Raw genomic sequence first — 21,401 nt, forward strand, 5'->3', positions numbered from 1 at the left:
ATGACACCGAGCCTCACACAGCCCCTTATCTGCACCTTCAGCTAATTAGGGAGGCCATTTTGCTCCCGGGCGTGGTGCCAGAGCAGAGGTGTCACCGTTCTCTCCCAAACAAAACTGCTAAACCCCCCACCACCCCCCTTCTGCCCCCCTCCCCGCCTCTGCCCCAACAACCCGGGGAATAAAGGAAGCCCACTTGCTCTACTTAACTAAACTTGCCTCTCGGCAAAGGAGCACCAAACACTCAGAGCCTCTTTGTGATCTCGAGCGGACGGGTGAAGCGCACTTTCAGAGAGCCGGAGAGAGAGAGAGAGAGAGAGAGAGAGAGAGAGCCGTGCGACGGTCCTGGCCTGTTTCCAGAACCATCCGGGAGAGCAGAGGCTCCGTCGCCATGTGACAACACTGAGGGCGCACCGGATACGAGACCAGATACCCGTCACCCCCACACATTACCGCCAAATCAGCCAGATACCTGTCACATTCCCACCAAATCAGCCAGATACCTGTCACATTCCCACCAAATCAGCCAGATACCTGTCACATTCCCACCAAATCAGCCAGACACCCGTCACCCCCACACATTACCGCCAAATCAGCCAGATACCTGTCACATTCCCACCAAATCAGCCAGACACCCGTCACCCCCACACATTACCGCCAAATCAGCCAGATACCCGTCACATTCCCGCCAAATCAGCCAGACACCCGTCACCCCCACACATCACCGCCAAATCAGCCAGATACCTGTCACATTCCCACCAAATCAGCCAGACACCCGTCACCCCCACACATCACCGCCAAATCAGCCAGACACCCGTCACTCCCCACACATCACTGCCAAATCAGCCCAGGGTGTGTCCCCCAAGTGGTACACGGCGGGGGCAGAGTGTGGTGAGACTGACGACCCAACATCCTGCAGACTCAGCGGTGGGACACACCCACTTCCAGCAGAGCGTACGCTTCAGTATCCCCCACAGCTGCGGTCCCCTTGCGGTTCTACGACCCCCTTTTCAAATGTGGCTTTTTTCGCCCACACTGGCACACAAAAAAAACCCTTAAATCTACGCGACCACTTCAAGCCGGCTGTGCCCCAGCGAATCGCCCAACTCGGTCCCTTCTCCCTCTGTCTCCGCAGTTTAAACGTCGCTAAGCCGTATTTTTAAGAATTCTGCTTTCTCCATAGGGAAAGAGGGGGAAAAAATAACACACTGCAGTGGTGACTGACATCCACTCAACGTAAAGTACCCAGCATGCACACGTAAGCCTATTAGAGAGCACAATACCGGCAATCACGGAATGAATTCGATTTGATTTCCGCCTCGGTCCAAGAAGTCACACAGATAAGAATTCTCTCGCAGAAAAAAAACACTTCTGTTCGACTGGCAGGGCCTCACAAGGGCCGCGCGTCTGATCACACATTCAACACGGAGACGATCACACACTCCAGCACTTTCTCACCACAACGCACCCCACCGACGGGAACCTGATTGTGTTCCCATAACAACAACGAGCGAAGGCAACTTCAAGTCTAAAAAAACGCACGACGGAACGCAGGAAACAAAAGCTATTTATTGCGCGCTTTTGAAGTCGTTCATTAAAACGAGCTTTTTGAAAGCCCGACGCTGAAAGCGTTTCTAAAATACCCGCACTTCAACTTTCGAGGTAAGAAGGCGGGAAACGTAGCGTTTGGCTTTCAGTGTCCACGCTGAGTGAGGTCGTGTCGTTTTAACTTACAACGAGGCCCCGGTGTTATTTACGGACGCAAGCGGGCCGTTCCTGGTCCAGGTGCGGCGCGGTCGGGGCCTGGAACACAGGCGGTGGTTAGGTCGCGGGGCGTCGGGACGCGGCTCGTTTCCAAAGCAACGCAATCAGGCGAAGGGATAAACACACACACACACACACACACACACACTTCCTGTCCGGTTCAGAAGAAAGGGGCACTTTGTGCACTGATGAATGAAGCCTGCTTTCTGAAATAAAGGGCAAGGAGTCGCTTTCGCCGTTAATGATGATTGATGAAAAAAATATGGCGGTGTGGGGGGGTGGGGGTGGGGGGAGGGGGGTTATGGGAGGTGGGTGGAGGGGGGGGGGATTATGGGAGGGAGAGTTATGATGCAAGACAGGTCCAGACGTTCTGGATCAGGGCTGTCGTGAAAAATAAGCGAAGAACACGCGCGAAGCAGATGGCTTGAAGGGAAGACGGATGACGCCTCAAACAAATAATCAGAAGGGAATCATGGGTAAATGAAAAATGCCCTTCTTTCCATAAAGGCTCCCTCAGTCAACGTCGGCGTCGAGGAGCAACGAACCCTTCGGGGTGAAGACACTGCAGTGTTGCTGCATGAAACAATTAGGAGATTAAGGCCAGGGGGCTCTCTGGGGTTCGTTGTGTGAGGTCACTGAGATTTTGGAAGGATGGCGACTGAGAGGCGTGTCCCGCTAACGCACTCAGCCTGGCCCGAAATCCCCCAGCGAGCCGGTGCTGACCTCAGCCCTCCAGGGCAGTACATTACCGGCTGTGACATCACTTGGTCTGGCAAAGGGGTTCAGTCAGCGGTGCTGCCGTACCTGTCTCGACAGCGCGACAGCGCCCCCTGTGGCCGACGGGCAGACTGCAGGTGCCAGCTGTGCTCGCAGCGCGCCAACCGCCCCCCTCCCCCCCCAAATCGCGCGGCTCAGCCGGTGGGCTGCAGAGTGAAGGGTAACAGCAGCTGTCATCGCGGGCGCTGGAAAGAGGAACGCGCTCGTCTCCGCTCTCGCGAATTAGCAGGGGGCTGCCGCAGCGAGGCAACGGGCCTACCGATGCGACTGGGGTTGGGGGGGGGAACGGTGGAAAAAAAAGGCCATTAGCCCTCAGTATTGAGCTACGGACAGACAGCACTTACCCTCCTGTCCAGCCATGTTTTTCATCCTCTACACAAAAGCACACACTCAGACCCTCCTCAGACCCAACAATTCATTTGTGTCCGTCCCCTGCAGGGGACATGAGTCTCTGGTCTTAATCTGGAGAACCATACTTTCTACTATGCCGAAACCAACACTACAAAAGACACGCAACGTAAATAACTTTCAAATATTACTTTAAAAAAAATGTTTTTATCATCTAAGACACTTGTGTTTCGTCAATAAAAGTTACCCCGCTATTTGTTTGTTTTTTTTTCGGCCAGGCCTCGAGAGGGTAAATGAATGAAAAAGACACGCAGGACCACGCTCCAGCCGTCCTCTCACCTTAAGCAAAACTCCAGGCCCCGCGGATAATGAACTGGGTGATTAACAGACTTTCCCCTGACCCTCAGACACAACCTGACACCACATTTTTTCAATGCCAGCCATTCCCAAGAGGGGAGGGGAGGGGAGTGGAGAGAAAGAGAGGGCAAGGGGGGGGTATGACCCTGAGCTAAACTCCAAAATTACCTCACATAACAAACAAATGATCGAGAATTTAATAAGATTCACAGACATAACCCCTGAGCTCTCACAGTGTGTTACCTTCCATACAGTACCATGATAAGCCAATCAGAGAGTCCAGTGTGCATTCAATCAAACTCAATCAATCAAACTGTATTTATATAGCACAGCTCACCGAGAATTTTGTCACAGTTTCAGTTTACTCTGGCCTAAAAACCAGCACAAAGTGGCAAAGAGGAAACAGCATCAAGGCAACACAAACTCCCTGGACGCATGCAGGAAGAAAGCTTGAGATGAACCAGAGGAGCCCGTTTCTTTCCGGCCGGCTCAGGGCGCGGGGTCGCAGAACTGAGACACATTTCAGGGCGATTATCCGTCGACCTGCTCCATTCAGGGCGGGTGTTTTTAACGAAGCGTCCCGAGGAGGCGGTCCAGGTCGCTTAGGCGCCGGGATGAGGCGGGAAAGGCGTGGCCATCGGAGTGGGCGTAAACCTCGCCGTTCATGGCACCGAGGCGTCCAATAAACCGTGTCCTTCAACACCTGAGCGATCACCTGAGTAATCACCTCACATGATGTGGCCACACCTGCTGAATCTCCAGTGTGTGGTTCACCGGAACCTACCTGGCGGGGGTGACGCCTCTTTCAATGGACACATCAAAGGGCAGGGGGTGCAGCGTACGGACCAGGGCTGCCCTGGAGATCTACTGTCCTGTAGGGTTTCACTGCAACCCTAACAAAGCACACCTCATTCAACAGCTAGAGCAGGGCTGCCCAACCCTGTTCCTGGAGATCAACCGTCCTGTAAGTTTTCACTGTGTGTGCATATGCTTATGCATGTGCGCGTGCAGGGGCTTGTGTGTGCATGCATATACGTGCGTGTGTGTGTGTGTGTGTGTGTGTGTGTGTGTGTGCGCGTGGGTTCGTTTATGCATGCATATGTGTGTGCGTGTGTGCGTGTGTGTGTGTGCATGGGTTTGTGTGTGTGTGTGTGTGTGTGTGTCACCGTGTGCATGCACCATGCTCCACATTCATTAATTTCCATAGGAGCACTGTGGTCATATGATCTCCAGTATACTTCACTGATTGCCTTAACCTCCTCAGGGGACGTGAACACATGACCTTCCGGAGTCCCCTCGGTCCCGCTGACAAACCCGCGCAGCGCTAAACCCCGCAGGCTGAGGGATTCCGATCCGCCAGCAGATAAAATGGCGGCACAGCCGCACACGGGGGTGGGGTGGGTGTGGGGCGCGCCTCAGCTCCTCTGTGCATTAAGTCCTGTTTGTCACAGACGCGCGGAGGAAGAGAGCCACAGTTAAGACTCCGGAGCCTTAAAGATGCACTGCACGCACGAGCGTGGTGACGCTGACTGAAGGGAGATGCATGCACACATATATGCACAAACACACACACACACATACTCACACATATACACTCACGCACACACACACACAGACACACACAAATACACACGCACACACATATACGCACAAACACACACACGCACACATACTGGCACACATACTCACACACACACACTCACTCACTCACTCACACACACACACACACACACACACTCACTCACTCCCACACACACACGCACACACGCACACTCACTCACGCACACACGTACGCACAAAAACCCGGGAAGCCTTTAAGCTCAGCTATTTCACTTCCATTCTGCGTTGCCATGGAAACCCGGCGATGTCCGATTCCAGAGAGCGCTTCCAGCGCTTTCTTTATGATTCCCACCACATCGCCGCATTCCTTCAGCAGCAGCACGCCGCAGGACCCACGCTCGCTTCCCCCCCCCGCGCTCCACAATGGAAACAGCCGAGGACAAGCGTTCGCAATCGCAGCCAGCCTCAATATCAACCGCCAAATTAATGCAGGAAAGTTAAACCGCACGTGTGTGTGTGTGTGTGTGAGGGTGTGTGTGTATGAGTGTGTGTGTGTGTGCGTGCGTGGATGTGTGTGTGTGTTCGCATCCTCAGAAAATAACTGACGTTTCAATGTTCCCTGTGCGTTTGAATGGTATTATCAACCTATATTACTTTCTGAGAGAGAGACAGAGAGAGAGAGAGAGAGAGAAAGACTGGGAGTGAGAGAGAGAGAGAGAAAGAGAGATGCTGTGTAAGATCTACATAACGCATGTGAGTACACATTCTCCACAACACTGAAATGAACAAGGGACAATAAATAACGATCACATTTAACGACAAACAAAAATACTGATCAAGTTATAGCGCACGTGTACTGGCATCCATAACACTGTCCAAGTCCTTATTCGGCTCTATGATGCGATTTATGAGCAGCGGTGAGAGTTATCGAAAAATGGGATTCATACATCTCCACGGCAACAATATACCTACAAAGCTTCACCCATAACCACTTGGGGAAGAGGAGGGGGAGGAGGGGGGGGTGTGATTTTCTGACCATGGTGGAACAAGTTCATTCAGTCTGTCCAAAAGAACTGGGCTCGCGGACAGGACTCTAAGTGAGGTGCTGGAAGCTCCAGGCCCAGGGAGCTAGGCCAAAGCCAGGACTAACCGCAGGGCTGGACTGGCTACCAGAGGCCTGCAGATGGGCCGGCTTGGCCAGGATCCGCCATCACACCTAATGCACCGCTCCCATTTTCCAGAGAATACATCCAGCTGGGCAAAAAAAAGAACGACAAATAATGTCTATAGATGAAAGCTAAGAAGCTCCTAATGGATGAATATGTTTAATGTACGCAAACGCGTATTAGCCAGAGGGTTCCCGAGGTCAGTGAGGAGGACAGGTCCGGTTCTGGCGTTGGCAGGAACCACACCTGACGCCCGGCGGTATTTAATTCGACTCGGACATTTTCTCGAGGGCCTTCAAACCACACGGCAGGCCGCGCGGTGTGCAAAGACGGGGGAGCGCGAAAAGGTTTCACGAAAAACGCTACCGGGGAACCTGAGACCTTTATATCAAGCGGACAATCGGAAAAAGAAAGGAATTAGGAACACATGTGCGCACGGACCGTCAGTCCCACGCAGGTTATTGTTATTAATTTTTTTGGCATGGATCGATGTTCTGATGCAAACCAGTCGGGGCGTTAAAAGAAAAGGCCCTGCTCTTGATTGTGGCGTCCGTAAATCAGTCTAGAACCTTCCACAGCAGCCAGTGTGGGCCAGAAAGCACCACTTTGGCTTCAGAGCCGTGCTACACACGCAGAGGCGACCGTAGGCCTGAGGCCAGGCCCATTATCTCCTCCCACAAAATGGAGGCCTGCGATGCCAGAGGAGGCCGTCCATCTCTGAAGAACACCTGCTACGGCTGGACTCACACCGGATAATTTACGGGAACTTTTCTAAAATCCCACAGACGAGCTGCCACAGAGAGCACGAAAGGAACGCATTTGTCATTTGTTCTGACAGAGACGTACCGAACGTGCAAAACTTTGATGGCTATAGTAAAATCAAGAACTGTGAGCGTGGGATTGGCTGAAAGAGTAGGTATGAGACCTAAGTCGCTACCATGATACTTCAATACCAAGGTCCATTTTTAATTTGTATTGTACCGAAGGTATTTTCTGGGATCTACAATGAACCCTGATCTTAGCTGGATTTCAGGCTCTTCCTTGTTCTGAAGCAAAAACACAAAAAAAAACGTTCTCACAGTGTTGCGCCCATGCAGTGGCAATGTTATAACACTGACGAGACATTCCTGTGACATTGTGAGAACATTTTGTGCTGGCACTCCGCGCTGTGCCGTAGGTGTTGAGCAAGCAGACGACCTGTTCAGCTCATATTCAGCGAGGCCTCTCCCCTGTTCTCCTATTGGTCCACACACATGAAGCAGCTCCCATACGAACCTTTCAAAGATGCATGTTCTTGTTTTTTTGCAATAGAAAGCAACAAACCCCCCCCCCCAACCCCAACCGCCATCACCACCATCGCCGCACCCCACCCCCAAAGTCCGAACCGACAGGAAACACAGTAAAACGACATCGGCGCGGCGTAGCGAGGAGCTATTTATAATGGCGGCTTTCTCGCGCAGGCCCTAATTACAGCAGCGAGCGGAGCGGGGCTGACAGTCCCACAGTCCTCCTCCTCCTCCTCCTCTTCCTCCGGGCCCTTCTCCCACAGCCACAGCTGAGGGGGGCCTCCTGGGCACGGGCCGAGGCCCAGTATGTGGGCCAGAGCCGGATTTGGCCTACTTCAGCTCTGAGGAAAAGGAGGTCTGACGTTTCCCCGCGCCGCTGAGAGAGAGGGGGAGATAGGGAAAGAGAGAGAGAGAGAGAGAGAGAGAGAGAGAGAGGGATAGAGAGAGAGGGATAGAGAGAGAGGGAGAGAGAGAGAGAGGGATAGAGAGAGAGAGAGAGAGAGAGAGCGAGAGAGAGAGAGAGAGAGAGAGAGAGACTGAGGGAGACTGAGGGAGAGAGAGAGAGAGAGAGAGAGAGAGAGAGAGGGAGAGAGAGAGAGAGGGAGCCTCCTGGCACCGGAGGGCCGTCTAACGAGCAGAGACGGGCCGCGGGGAAAACCGCGCGCGGGGGCGGGCGGACAGGAAGTGATGCGCATGGCGGTATTCCTCCTGTCGCTGTGAGTGCGCTACACGGGCCCGGGCCCCGGGACCCTCGCCCTCTCTCGTGACGATCTCACGGCGCCCTGCGACGCTCCAGCGCCGCGGTGAAATTAAACATTTAGGAAAAAATCTCCATGTGAAGCACTTCAGGGTTCCTGTTTCTTCTGCCCCGATGGATATACATATTTATATATGTTTTATTCCCACCAACTGAATGGCTTAAAATAACCATTTAATGACCGTTTTTATCCAGTAGAACAACTACCCAAGTAACAGGACTTCTTTTTATTTTTACTTTTTTAATTGAGGCACACATGCCCTCAAACACGGACCGCAAATAATTTATTTTTGTCCACAAATTCACTCTCTATGTGCTCCAAGGAGGGCGAGCTTGGTAGGACCATACAGAAAGATAACAAAGCAAAGCAAATCATTTGCCAATTATCTCTGACATCCTAAAACGGATGACCGTGAATGAAAAATGCAATTTTTTAGAGTTTAAAAAGTTTAAAAACATTCGGCTTCTTCTCCTCATTAGTCATTAATTGAGCTTGTGATTTAAAAGTTCTAACATTAATAAAATATATATTTTTTAAATTAAAGATGGAGACACTTCAGAACTCTAAAGCTGTGGGTAATCTCAAATATACATTAGATGCTTTATGATTCTAGTGCTTACGAACGTTGAAAATAATAAATTATGAATACACTGCATTTTTAACTGAAGAGCATGTTTATTTCAACACTGACTTCAAATGGGCTTGCTGCCTGACCAAAATATTACAGAGGGCAAAAATTAAAGCCTAGCATTCATGCTCTCATATGGTAATGAAAAAAAGTTACCTGAAACAAACAAAACAAAAGGTTCTCATAGTTCACAGGGAGTAATAATAAGCATATTTATGGTGCATGCATGTATTCAGATGAAACTTAAAAAAAAAAAAAAACATTTGTGTTGTTGAAGGTGAGAGGGAGGAGGGAGTTTAATAGTTAACATGTCAAAAGTGAATTGGTTCAGGAATGTGAAGGAGGAACTCATTTATATCTGACAGCTCATTAAAACCCTTTAAGGTGTGAGATCACAAATTATTGATTAGAATGTTCTGAACACTCTAATGCTGATGTAATGATCACCACTGGTAATGGAGTTAGACTGGAGTAAAGAATTTTGAAGAAAATATTCTAAACAAGCTACTCTTCAAAAGGTCAGCTGTAACGTGTCAAAATGGCATCGCAATCATCACAAACAATCCGTTTGCAGAGATGTTCTGAATGTCAATCAAGTTCAGCTCAGAGCAAAAAAATAACCACTTTTCCACCACAGGTTCTGAACTCACTTCCGCACCGCTCGAAAAAAGGTTTCAGAAATCTTCTGAAATTAATTCACTGCGTGTTCTGCTGAAACACTTTTCCATCAGGTTTTCTGACATTTCATTTGCAGGTGAGAGTTGCAGGCAAATATGCAATATGTTTTCTCGCAAAACAGAAACAAAAAAAAAACAAAAAAACGAAAGCAAAACACGTCAACGTGTCACAATTACAGAGCTAATCCACCTTGGTTTTTTGACACTGAGGGAACCAGACAGTTTTTATTTGGAAAATTGGACGTAATATAGCAAATGTGGTTATCTCAAAATCCCATTAGCAATCTACACCACTGACGGTGAAGATTACAAGGAAAGCGCTTTGGTTTACCTTTTCAAGTGACAACACCGGGACTCATCCAGTTCCACAGACAATTTTCCCAGAAATGAATAATCATATCCACCCCCCCGCCCCTCCTCAGCAATACTCAAAACCCAAGAAGGAAAGCAAAATTCTGCCAAATTGTCACACAGAGGTCACACCCCGCTCTGGGGGCGGAGTCACACCCTACTCTGGGGCGGAGTCACAACGTGCTGCTTTGTACAGCGCCCCCAGGAGGCTGTGTCTTCGCTGTGCGAGGGGGGGTGGGGGTGAGGGGTGGGGGGGGGCACTAGGGTAGGCCCCGTCTCTGCCAGGACCAGGTGGCCCTGGAAAACGCCCCGGTGGCCAATGAGAGGCAGGGGGCTGGCAGGAGCTGGCCTGGGGCCCTGCATTCATGTCTCATTTAGGCCATTGATAAAAGGGTTCGGGGGTGGGGTGGGGGGGTGGGTGGCGAGGGGGGGGAGAGATGGCTCTGAATCGCTGACTCCTGCTCCCACTGGAGGCTTTCCCAGTCCGACAGCTTGAGTCACTGTTTGACTGGGATTAGGGCACCGCTTTGGCCCGCCTCCCCTCCACTGGCCCCATAAACCACCTCTCCCCACCCGACATACACACACACACACACACACTACATACACATTACATACACACACCACACCACACACACACACACACACACATTACACACTACATACACACACTCACTCACAATAACACACTCACTCACACACACACACACACACACACAAACAGACACACACACATCACACATACGCACACAGGCACACACACACACACACACACACACATCACACATACATGCACACACACACACCACACACTACATACACATACGCACCACACACGCACACACAGACACACGCCGCTCCCAAACAGAAAAATAAAATGCCAGTGAAGAAGCACCAGCCGTTGTGAGCGAGCGGTAGACTTTGCACATTCGCCATTTCGGACTGTTCTCCACGAGATTCCCAACCCAGCTCTCACATTCAGGCATTCAAAAAACTAAAAACGTCTGCGGCCAAGTGCACAACTTTGACTATTTTATTTTATTTTATTTTTTAGAGCAGAACTCGTCCTAAATAAACGCACACTGCGGCGCACACGCCGAACGCCTTCTGAGTGCCTGTCTCTCCTCAGCCCGTTTGGGCTCGCTTCAGATCTGGCCTGACAAACAGCACCGAACAGCTGAGATGTTCCGAGCATGATAATGGCTTTGTTTTGTCTTGCTATGTGTGTGTGTGTGTGTGTGTGTGTGCGTGTGTGTGTGTGTGTATGTATGTGTGTGTGTGAGTGTGTGTGTGTGTGGTGTAGGTAGTGTGTGTGTGTGTGTGAGTGTGTGCGTGTGTGTGGTGTAGGTAGTGTGTGTGTGTGTGTGTGTGTGTGCGTGTGTGTGGTGTAGGTAGTGTGTGTGTGTGTGTGTGTGTGTGTGTGCGTGTGCGTGTGCGTGTGTGTGTGTGTGTGTGAGTGTGTGCGTGTGTGTGCGTGTGTGAGTGTGTGTGTGTGTCTGTGTGTGTGTGTGTGTGTGTGCGTGTGTGTGTGTGCGTGTGAGTGTGTGTGTGTGTGTGTGTGTGTGTGGTGTAGGTAGTGTGTGTGTGTGAGTATGTGTGCGTGTATGTGTGTGTGTGTGTGTGTGTGTGTGTGTGTGTGTGAGTATGTGTGCGTGCCTGTGTGTGTGTGTGTGTGCGTGTGTGTGGTGTAGGTAGTGTGTGTGTGTGTGTGTGTGTGTGTGTGTGTGTGTGTGTGAGTATGTGTGCGTGCCTGTGTGTGTGTGTGTGTGCGTGTGTGTGAGTGTGTGTGTGTGTGTGTGTGTGTGTGTGTGTGTGTGTGCGTGTGTGTGTGTGTGTGTGTGCGTGTGTGTGGTGTAGGTAGTGTGTGTGTGTGTGTGTGTGTGTGTGTGTGTGTGTGTGTGTGTGAGTATGTGTGCGTGCCTGTGTGTGTGTGTGTGAGTGAGTATGTGTGCGTGTATGTGTGTGTGTGTGTGTGTGTGTGTGTGTGCGTGTGTGTGTGTGTGTGTGTGCGTGCGTGTGTGTGCGTGCGTGTGTGTGTGTGTGTGTGTGCGTGTGTGTGAGTGTGTGTGTGTGTGTGTGTGTGTGTGTGTGTGTGGAGGCGAGAGGCCAGGGGAACAGAGCGCTCGGGCTGCAGAATCGTTCAGTTCAGCGTAACCAGGATTGATGTTTCCCCACATTGCTAAGCCATGAGCTGGGAGCCCACAGGACCTGCTGATGACCAAATTAACAGGCAGCCCCCCCCCCCCACCCCCCGCACCAGCCCTCCCCCCGCACCCCCTACCCCCCTGCCCGGCTCCCCGGGAACACTTTTTAAAAAATGACACAACTGGCGCTGCCCGTTCGCTCAGCGGTATCAAAATAAAAGGAAGCACAAAGCCCGAGCCGCCGGAGGAGGCTCCGCGCAGCCGCGCGCTCCCACTCGCCAATTAAAACGAAACTGAGCTCGGAGAAGAGAACGACAGCGAGGTCACACGTAACCGTAGAAACATCTGACAAATCACCGGCTCGGCGAGTTCACAAAATTACAAAAATCATTTCATCCAGTGAGGACTGTTAGGAACTACAGACCCCACGGTAAACAAGGGAGCGCATCATTCCATTGTTTCGAATCATAACTTTCGTAACACGACAATTATCCTAAAGTCTACAAAGGTTATACTGTGTCAACGGGGCAGATAATGTGACATCAGGCACAGGCAATTGGATTTGGACCCAGGCAGGCAATTTTACTGGACAGTGTCCTTCACTGAAGACGACCTTCAATTTTGTCTCTACAAACTGACAACATGTAAGACTGTTTTTTTATTTGTTCAGATTATTTTCCCATGATAACAGCATGGCCAAAACAAGGAGCTAATGCAATGAGCAAATCTGAAAATCTGTCTTGATGCAAACACGCACGGGTCTTGTACTTCGTTGTCTGAAAGACACACAAATGCGCTCTGAACGGAAAAATATGTCAAAATCCATAACTCACCCTGGAAAGGCCAAACTGCTGACACACACACACACACACGTGCAGAAAATCATTTCCACAATTTAAAATTCAAGAGCTAGCAGGTTGACTCTGTTTGACCTGCCCCGCTCCCACCACCCCGGCACCCCCCACCTCCAGGAGTTATCAATCAGCCACACGTTGGAAGCCCCCGCAAATATTTCTCCGAGGAGGAATTTCAGGAGCCGGCGCTAATCGCTACACCGAGACGCTTCACATCGGGGGCCTGCCCGTCTCCGAGCCGAAAGGGCCAGACCGCCCGCGCAAATTTACAGCACCTAATTGGCCGAATGGAAAGGCAGCGGTTTCTTATCAGTTGGTGAAGGGACGGAGGTGCGGAGGGAGGTAGGGAGGTGAGGTGGGGGGGGGGGGCTGCAAGGACAGAGACGGGGGGGGAATAATAAATGGGCAGTGATGTCATTCACGAGGGTCTATAAAAAGAAGTAGGAAAAATATGCCTTTGTTTAAGTGCCCTCAGAGTCGGGGGGGCCGCTACATCGCAGGGGAAGCAGGGAGAGGGGAATTGGGTTTAAATTCCTGAAGTAATCTTTAAACACGGCAGCCATTCATTGGACGGTCTGCGGGGAAAAGGCTCTTCTCAAGTGCGCTGGGGACCGCTCGGGCTAAGAGGCTTTCTGCATATCGCCCTCTTCTTCTTTCATGCCTTCCCATGATCCTTAGCGCCGTGTTCCCTCGCATCGCATCAACCGCCTTTCGCCGCATCGCATTTCCCGCAAAAAAACAAATTAAATAAATAAAATACGCGACGCGACATCGCTTTACCGTTTCGTTATTTTTATGAACAGCGTAGGCGGCTAATCAACGGGATCCAGGGCACAGCGAGTCACACACACACACACACATCGCTTACGGCCGGACCGAGCCCCGGCGAAGGGTCGGAACGGGGGGGGGAACACAGCACTGTGCACTCATCCGTTCATTGCAGTCTCTCGTCTGAGCGTTTCATCTTCACCACGCTGAGCACTGCTACGTGTGCCCCACTTACAGTAGCGCCCAAGCTATAGCGGCGTCAAGCCAAATCTAATCGGGGGTGGGGATCTGGTTGCTTATTGTAATTTGTCCGACAAGAGGGAAAGGAATACAACAGGGATTTGGATTGGCTGTGATGTCAGCGTACACACAGCAATCAGACAGGGGCATTAAGGAGAGTAACCACAGGCTGTATCGGTAAGAATCCACAGAATGATTCTGACCGTGATTGGTTGAAACACTCTGGCTGCACTTCCAAGATCCCAGGGGGGAACTACCGGTAAGAGTGTATCCACCAATCACCGCTGGAGTTGTTGAATTGGATGTCACCAACGTACACCATGATTGGTGGAGTGCCCCTCCAGTAAGGTGACATCACGGCCATCTTATCCCATTTGTATGATCCACATCAGCCATCAGAGAAGAGAACAATAATTCCAGTAATGAATACAAACATTCCAATTATTATTATTATTATTATTATATATTTTTTCCATTGAATAATCCACAAACCGTCGAAGCATTTTCCATGCGTGATTTAGTGCGGGCTGCGGTGAGACAGACTGTCTGAGCTCTCTGACGCGCAGGAGCGCAGTTATCCTGCAGTCCCAAAGTGGAGCACTGATGACATAATGTATGAGGAGTAAGAGCTGCTCCTCTGGGTCTCAGAAGACATTTTCAAAGGCGGGGGGGGGGGGGGGGGGGGGGGGAGGGGGGGGGGGGGGAAAAAAAGGTTCTCTCAAAGGATATTCAAATCAGAAAAAAGTGGAAGAAAAAAAAAGACGAGTAGAACAGTTCCGCCTATCTCTGCTACCTGAGGACTGACATCATCCCGTGGAGGATAAATGCTGGCAAAAAGGAAAAAAAAAAAAGAGATTTATTTCTGGTGGTTTTGTTCTGGAGTTATTTTGCATGCTTCCTGTGCATCGATTCTACTTGAAAGTTTTCAAGATTTATTTGTATTATTTTTATTTATTTCTTTTTCTGGCGTGATTCAATATTCAACGTCACAGGCTGAGAATCCAAGTAGAGGCACTGATTTTGTAGTCAAAAATTCTAGCTTCAGCTGTAAACCGAAAAGAAAAATCACTTTGGTTTACATTAGCAATCAATTTTGACACTTAACAAATAGCTTCCGCTTTTGTCTATGATAAACACTATGCAAATGTTAAAAGTTGATTGGGAAAAAGAGCTTTATTGCAAATTGTAATCAGCGTTTAAGAGGGTGACATTCGAGGGTCCACAGTAACATGTTCCACTAATCCCAAATGAGAGCTGATCCAAGTGGTGAACCAAAAATACAATTCCCAGCATGCTCCTTCATGTACTTTTCATTCTCATTAGTTATTTAACTCAACAAACATCAAACCCTAAGTGCAATGGACTAAAGTAAAAAGTCACGGAACTAATTCCTGCCTAATTAATTTGTTGTTCGGTCATCTTTGTAGTCCTGTTGTCCTCCTGATCTGTAGTCTCTACATTGGCGCGCATCACGGCTCAGTTTTGGGTCCCATTGAATTTAGTTCCAATTCAGCGCGAGTCATACCTCACAGGTTTCTGGTCGATTCCCGTTCAGACTGTTGACATACTGCATGCCAGCGTTGTTCAGAGTCTCTGCTCGCCAGCTTCATATTAGAAATAGGAATTTAAAACACATTCTCCTGCTATATCTATTTTGCCTTCATAATGTAATTCAGCTCCTTTTACTCACTTCATATTCTGTGTTTTTGCTCAATGCTGGATTGACAGATGTGCTGTTCTTCATCTTCAACGAGTCCTGCTCCAGCGTGATCGTCTGATGGCAGACTACTGGCAGCACCGGGGAATCGTATAAAGCTGCTCCTTCTGCTGCTCCTATTTACGGAGCTTACACGTTCTTTATAAAATCGCAAAATGCAAAAAGTAGGTCACAGATCTGGCACAGAGTAAATGTGACAGAAAAGCGCACGCCACATAAATCGCATGTGATGTGCGGAGAGTTGTGTTTCCCTCGCGGTGAGCAAGAGGCGAATCACTCATATGGAACATGGCTGTTTGTTTATCATCCAACATGGGGAATCAATCTGGGAGTGGTGTGTGTTTGTTAGTCATATTTCAGTAGTAATTACATACAGACACACACCCATATATATATATATATATATATATATATATATATACACACACACACACGCACACAATATATCTATATATTACATATAGAATAATATATATAACTCTCGAGGTCTCCATTGACTTGCCAGGCCTTTGCAATTACTGGGCTCACCAGAGCTCTGTTTCTTCTCACTGATGGTACAAACGGTTTATCTAAACTTAAGGTTCGGCCAATGTCCCTGACTGTTTCTTTCTTATTTCTCAGCCTCATAATGGCATCCTTGACTTTCACTGGCACAAACGCCAATAACAGATTCCAAAGGCAATCAAAAGCACAGAATCTGGACTAGACACACAGTAAACGCTCTCCTATACCTGCACTAAGGAAGCAACTGAACACACCTGACTAATCAGAAACACTGAAATTATATTACACACACGCACACACAGACTTTGAAATACTGAGCTACTGGAAACTGTTTTAAGAGTCCCTTTTTTCCATTCCGGTTATCTTTTTCCAGGAAAGGATATCTGTAAGTCAGTCAGACAAATGAAGACTCTTAGCCAGATAAGGCGGATGAGACTCCCTGATGAGAGAGAAAGTTCTCAGAAGGACGTGCAGAAAGCACAAGCTTTTCGCTTCCCTGTGACCCGTATCTCTTCCTGGGATTAATGCGAGAGGCAGGAAGTGATATCAACCTTACTTGGGCTGGCGTGTGAGGGCCCCCTTTCGAGCCGTTCGGTGATCTATGGCTTTGATATCAACAGCAATTACTGGCTATGAAGGCCCCTCTGAGTCTAGAGAGTGAGAGAGAGAGAGAGAGAAGCGAAGGCGAACGCAATACCGGCGGGAAAAAAAAACGGCAACAGTTGTTCGATATTTATCGTGGCGCTGAAGAGGTCGTCAGAATGCCGGTGTGCCGCACCAGCCCAAGATAGGCGTCGCCGCTGGTTACGGTTACCGTGATGATTTCAGCAGGTGGATTATCAGGGGGAAAAAAAAAGGATTATAATAATGAAATGTAGAGCTGTCCACCACGCAGAAATGAATGATTTTTCTACTGATTCATCTTTATTATAATGTACAATAAAAGGGTGAAACATTCTTCTGTACATTATAACACAGATGAATCAATAGAGGAATAATTCATTTCTGCTTCTGCTTGCGTGTGGGGGACACAACGCCACATTGGATTATCAGATTCAGTTTCCTGCAGCCCTAAGCATCTCAGAGGATATAGACCCATATGCAGTAGCTGTGTGCAGACTGCCATGCAGGATCTCTATAAAATAATAACAATAAATTGACATTTTGGGCTTTTTATAGCCCTTATGCAGCACTACTTACACAGCTCACATAAAAACATCAACCCAGCTGCTCATTTTACTAAAACACGGAACACCAGCAGCGTGTCACCAGGGAATCAATCCAGCAATCCGAGGTGCACATCCAGTTCCACAGCCGTTCCATAACCATTACCCTACGCTGCCTCCCTGGCCGACGGACATGTTTTATTCACAGAGAAACGCAGGCCGTGTCGGAAATTCTGAATTCTGAATCATCCGGTCATTACCCTTTCAGTCTCCGTCCTTTGTAATGTATGATTTTCATGCTCTAATACACAATCCCTAACAGTGACAACGAAAAAAAATAAAATAAATAAATAAATAAAATAAAAAAATAAATAAAAAAATAATAATAATAATTTAAAAAACACAGATTATTTACTTCCTGTTTTTCATTACATACCAACCTCTTGGTGCGTTGGCAGCGTTTTGACGCAAGCCAATTTTTTTTTCTTCCTTCATTTCCAAGCCAACATTCCGGAAACAGCCGGAAGCGTCAGGGAGCGTTGGGGGGGGGGGGGGGGGGGGGCCCGAGCAGTCGTTCGCACGCAAGTGGCGAGCTGCGCCAGCGGAACTGCAGAAATGTAAGCATCGCAGCGTGCACGGGACGCCATGCTGCCGCGCGGCCTGCTTCTCTATCTGACAGCCGGGCCCCGCGCTCCCTGGCTCAGGCCCCGTCTCGCGACCACCAGCGCGAACAGGATCCGTCGGCTCGCCCGGGTTCCCGGGTTCTTGCGGAGTTGGGTTCTTGGCGTAGGACTGCAGAGACTGTATCCGTTACCGCTGCTGTCCGTACAAATCCGAATCCTAGCCCAGTTTCTCACAAGCTTATCTTCGTAAGACAATATCCGCAGAGCGAGAGAAGTTTGATCGTTTAAAGACATCATACATACTCCTTGTGGATTATGTGACACACTTAGTTACGAGTCTAGAATATCAATGTACTGCTGGCACGGAATACAAAGGAAATCTTTTTTTTTTAAGATTCATATGTAAATTCTGGCAGTGCTCAAACTTGCAGAACAGCTGTGAAACTCGCTGCTTTTTTTAGACCGATCATAATAATAATACTGCAAAGTTATTTGTCATCTTTCAAATGAACACTGATTTCTATCAAATGAAATTAATGGTAGGTGATAATTTATGGCTGCAATTTTACAAGAGGAATGTTTGTGAGACAGTATTCTATTCCGGTGGTATTCTTGGCCAGAACGCACCACTTAAACTCACACTGGCTGCTAATCATTGTTATTAATTTAGCATATCTATTACTAATAACGCAATACAAACAAACACCAGCGTATCAAATGTATATTACAGACTAATTGCTGATTCCTTCCTTCCTGTTTGCTACTCACGCTTTAATGTGTATTATTTATATTGCTACTTCCCACATATTTTACTACATGCTTTTAACTGTCAACAACAGAGTGATAGAACCACAGCCCTGCTGAAAATTCCAGCTTAAACCAGCCTAGCCTGATCAAACTGGTTTAAGCTGTGTTTTCCACACTTTTTGCTGATCAACCAGCTGTTCACCAGCCTATAGAGTCAACGAGTCCACCAGTTTGACCACCAGCTTACTCTACCACCTTAACCAGCTTCGTCCAGCTAGAGACCCACAGCTTTGACCAGCTGGAAGTGTCAAAAAACACAGCTTAAACCAGTTTAAACCAGCTTAAACCAGCTCTGACCAGCTTTGTCCATCTAGAGACCAGGTTTGACCAGCCACAGATCAGCTATGACCAGCCAGAAGCATTGAAAAACACAGCTTAAACCGGCATAAACCAGCTTAAACCGGCATAAACCAGTCTGGAATCCCAGCTGGCCCAAGCGGGATACACCACGTTCCGTCGCGGCGGCAGCGCTCACCTCTGGGACATGATCTTGTAGGCGTCGGGCAGGTAGCAGCGCGTGTTGTCCATCTGGGCGGGGTCGGCGTCGCAGATCTTGTCGTCGGTGCGGCCGTAGTTGGCGCTCTCGATCATGATGACGTCGGTGCCCGGGCAGCGCAGCTCGATGGGGTAGCTCTCGCAGGACAGCTCCCTGCGCACCACCGCCATGGGGATGGGGGCGCGGCTGAACGCTGAGAACAGACAAAATGGTCGCCATGTGTCAGCCGATTTGCCAAACTTTCAACCGTCAAAAATAAAAATAAAAAAACAAACCAGGTGAGTTAACGACAGTCAACTGCTTTATTTAATATTTAATAACCATAAACTATCAGACCCTAGCAGGTCTCTCTCTCTCTCTCTCTCCCTTTCTCTGTCTCTCTCTCTATCCACAGTTGGGGGATATCTCCCAATATGGCAACCCTTGAAACATGGCCCCGCCCCTTCCTGCTTTGCCATTTCCTTTCTGATTCTCCTCTTCTGCAGTAAGTGCTCTCTGGGAAGGCGTGACCCGTCTGCCCTTTTTTCTGGAGGTCTTCTCAAGCCACTAATGCTCCCATTCCACAAATGGGAGGGGGGGAAAAAGCTAAATTGGTCCATTCACAAATTGGCCCAATCAGGTACTCAGAATCCCTGCTGGAAATAAAAAGCCTGCTCAAAGGGTGGTAAAGGACTAAGTGTGTGAGCGTACAGGCAGGGTCCACCAGAGGACTGTTATTTGTGCAAAGAAATGCACTGAGCAGCTCTGGATGACTACACCTGTTATTTCCTTTCAGGGCTGTTATTTTATTTTTAAATTTGGCATGTCCACTCCCACCTGAAATTGCTAATGTCCAATTTGCAAACAATGTGCAAGCGTGCTCAGATACAACCCCCTGCTGCTGGCTCGGGAGAGTGAAGACAACTCGCAGTTCTCCTCCCTTCTCCACGTGCCTGTCAGCCAGCTGCTTCTTTTTACCCGGCAGCCGCAAGCCGTACACATGTGCAGAGCGGGGGTGGAGGAGACCCAATCATACGCATTCACAGAGAGCAAGCCTGGCCAGCCAACAGGAGTAGGTCCAGCACTGAACACTGCTATCCCTGCCGACTGAATCCCTCCCATTTATCCCTTCCCATGTGAAAAAATAGTATACTAAGCATACCTGATGTAAACTTGAATTACACTTCATGTATTCTTGAGTATAGAATTGTATACTTGCTCATAAACAGCTATTTGTTATTAGAACAGTGCAAAGATAGAAAATAAATGCAAACTTATCTCAACTGTTAGGAAACAACAGCTTTAACTGAAACACACCATCAACCAAAATATTTTTAACCACAGTCATACTGAGACAGAGGGACAAGCAGCCTAGATTATACCATCCTAGTTATTTTACATGCGTAGCATGTGGCTTGTACTCATGCATTAAATTAAATAATACATAGCGTAAAAGATGGTAGATGCAGCGATGCAAATATATCTGCAGATTTCTAGGTGTGAAAGAGCTTTGATGCTACAGTGAGTCGGGAGCACATTCTGTGAAATGTAACCATGGCAACATCAAACCCCCCCCCCCCCCTTTGCCGTCGGTGATGTCATCCCACGGGGTGCGCTACCGACGCTGCTGCTGCTGCTGCACCAAGTGCAGCGACGGAACCGAACTTTTACTCTTGACGGGGAGCCCAGGAGACAGCCGGTAGAATTCCGCAAGATTAACCGCGGAACACCGTTACCCGGCGACGGCGGAACACCGTTACCCGGCGACGGCGGAACCCCATTGCCCGGCGACGGCGGAGGGTTCCATGTTCTACCGCTCATCAGCCAGATACGCACGCGTGCGGAGACGGCCCGGTGAACCGTTCACAATCGGTGCATCGCTCCGTCAACGATCACACGTTTTAATGATACCCTGTCCTTAGATAAAACTGACAGGCCATGACGTTTAAAAGTTATCATTAATGTAAATACGAGGGGGTATTTTGGGGGTACGGGGGGGGGGGGGGTAAAAAAGAGGGCTACTAGGCACATGAGTCTGTTCATTGTTAATTGCCCAAGAAATACAAATACTTCTACATAAAAGGGTTCCGGCGATGGCAGTCCTAGGTATTACCGAGCAGTAGCCGTGTCGGGAGAATGCGTCGTTGGATTGTGAAATGTGAAACAACCTCCATTTTGGCTCTGCGGCGGGGAAAACGCAGCGGTGGGAGCCGCGGTGCCCAGGGGTGTGTATTAAACGCAGCTGAGTGTGAGCTCATCCGCGAACGAGCGCGGGGACGCGCACGCCCCGTGGTAGGTTTAAAATCATGATGCGCGGTGGCATTTCCACTGAACACATTAATGTTCCATCAGCAGCTTCCCATCAACATCATACTATTTTGGACAGTACTTCAAAAAACAATAATTTCACACCAAACTAATTACTCTCCAGGGA

At 49.0% G+C, this 21,401-nt stretch overlaps 1 protein-coding gene across 11 annotated transcripts in view; it reads right to left on the bottom strand.

The window, feature by feature from the left end:
• adgrl3.1 (adhesion G protein-coupled receptor L3.1) overlaps positions 1-21,401 on the bottom strand; it is a 223,943-nt gene that overhangs the window by 122,529 nt on the left and 80,013 nt on the right. For all 11 annotated transcript variants that reach the window (XM_035417534.1, XM_035417525.1, XM_035417533.1 and 8 more), the window contains one exon: positions 18,968-19,181. In XM_035417534.1, the coding sequence (XP_035273425.1) occupies positions 18,968-19,181 (214 nt within the window). The remainder of the gene's footprint in view (positions 1-18,967; positions 19,182-21,401) is intronic.

This window comes from Anguilla anguilla, chromosome 5 (genome assembly GCF_013347855.1).
Source record: "Anguilla anguilla isolate fAngAng1 chromosome 5, fAngAng1.pri, whole genome shotgun sequence".
Taxonomy (NCBI): Eukaryota; Metazoa; Chordata; class Actinopteri; order Anguilliformes; family Anguillidae; genus Anguilla; species Anguilla anguilla.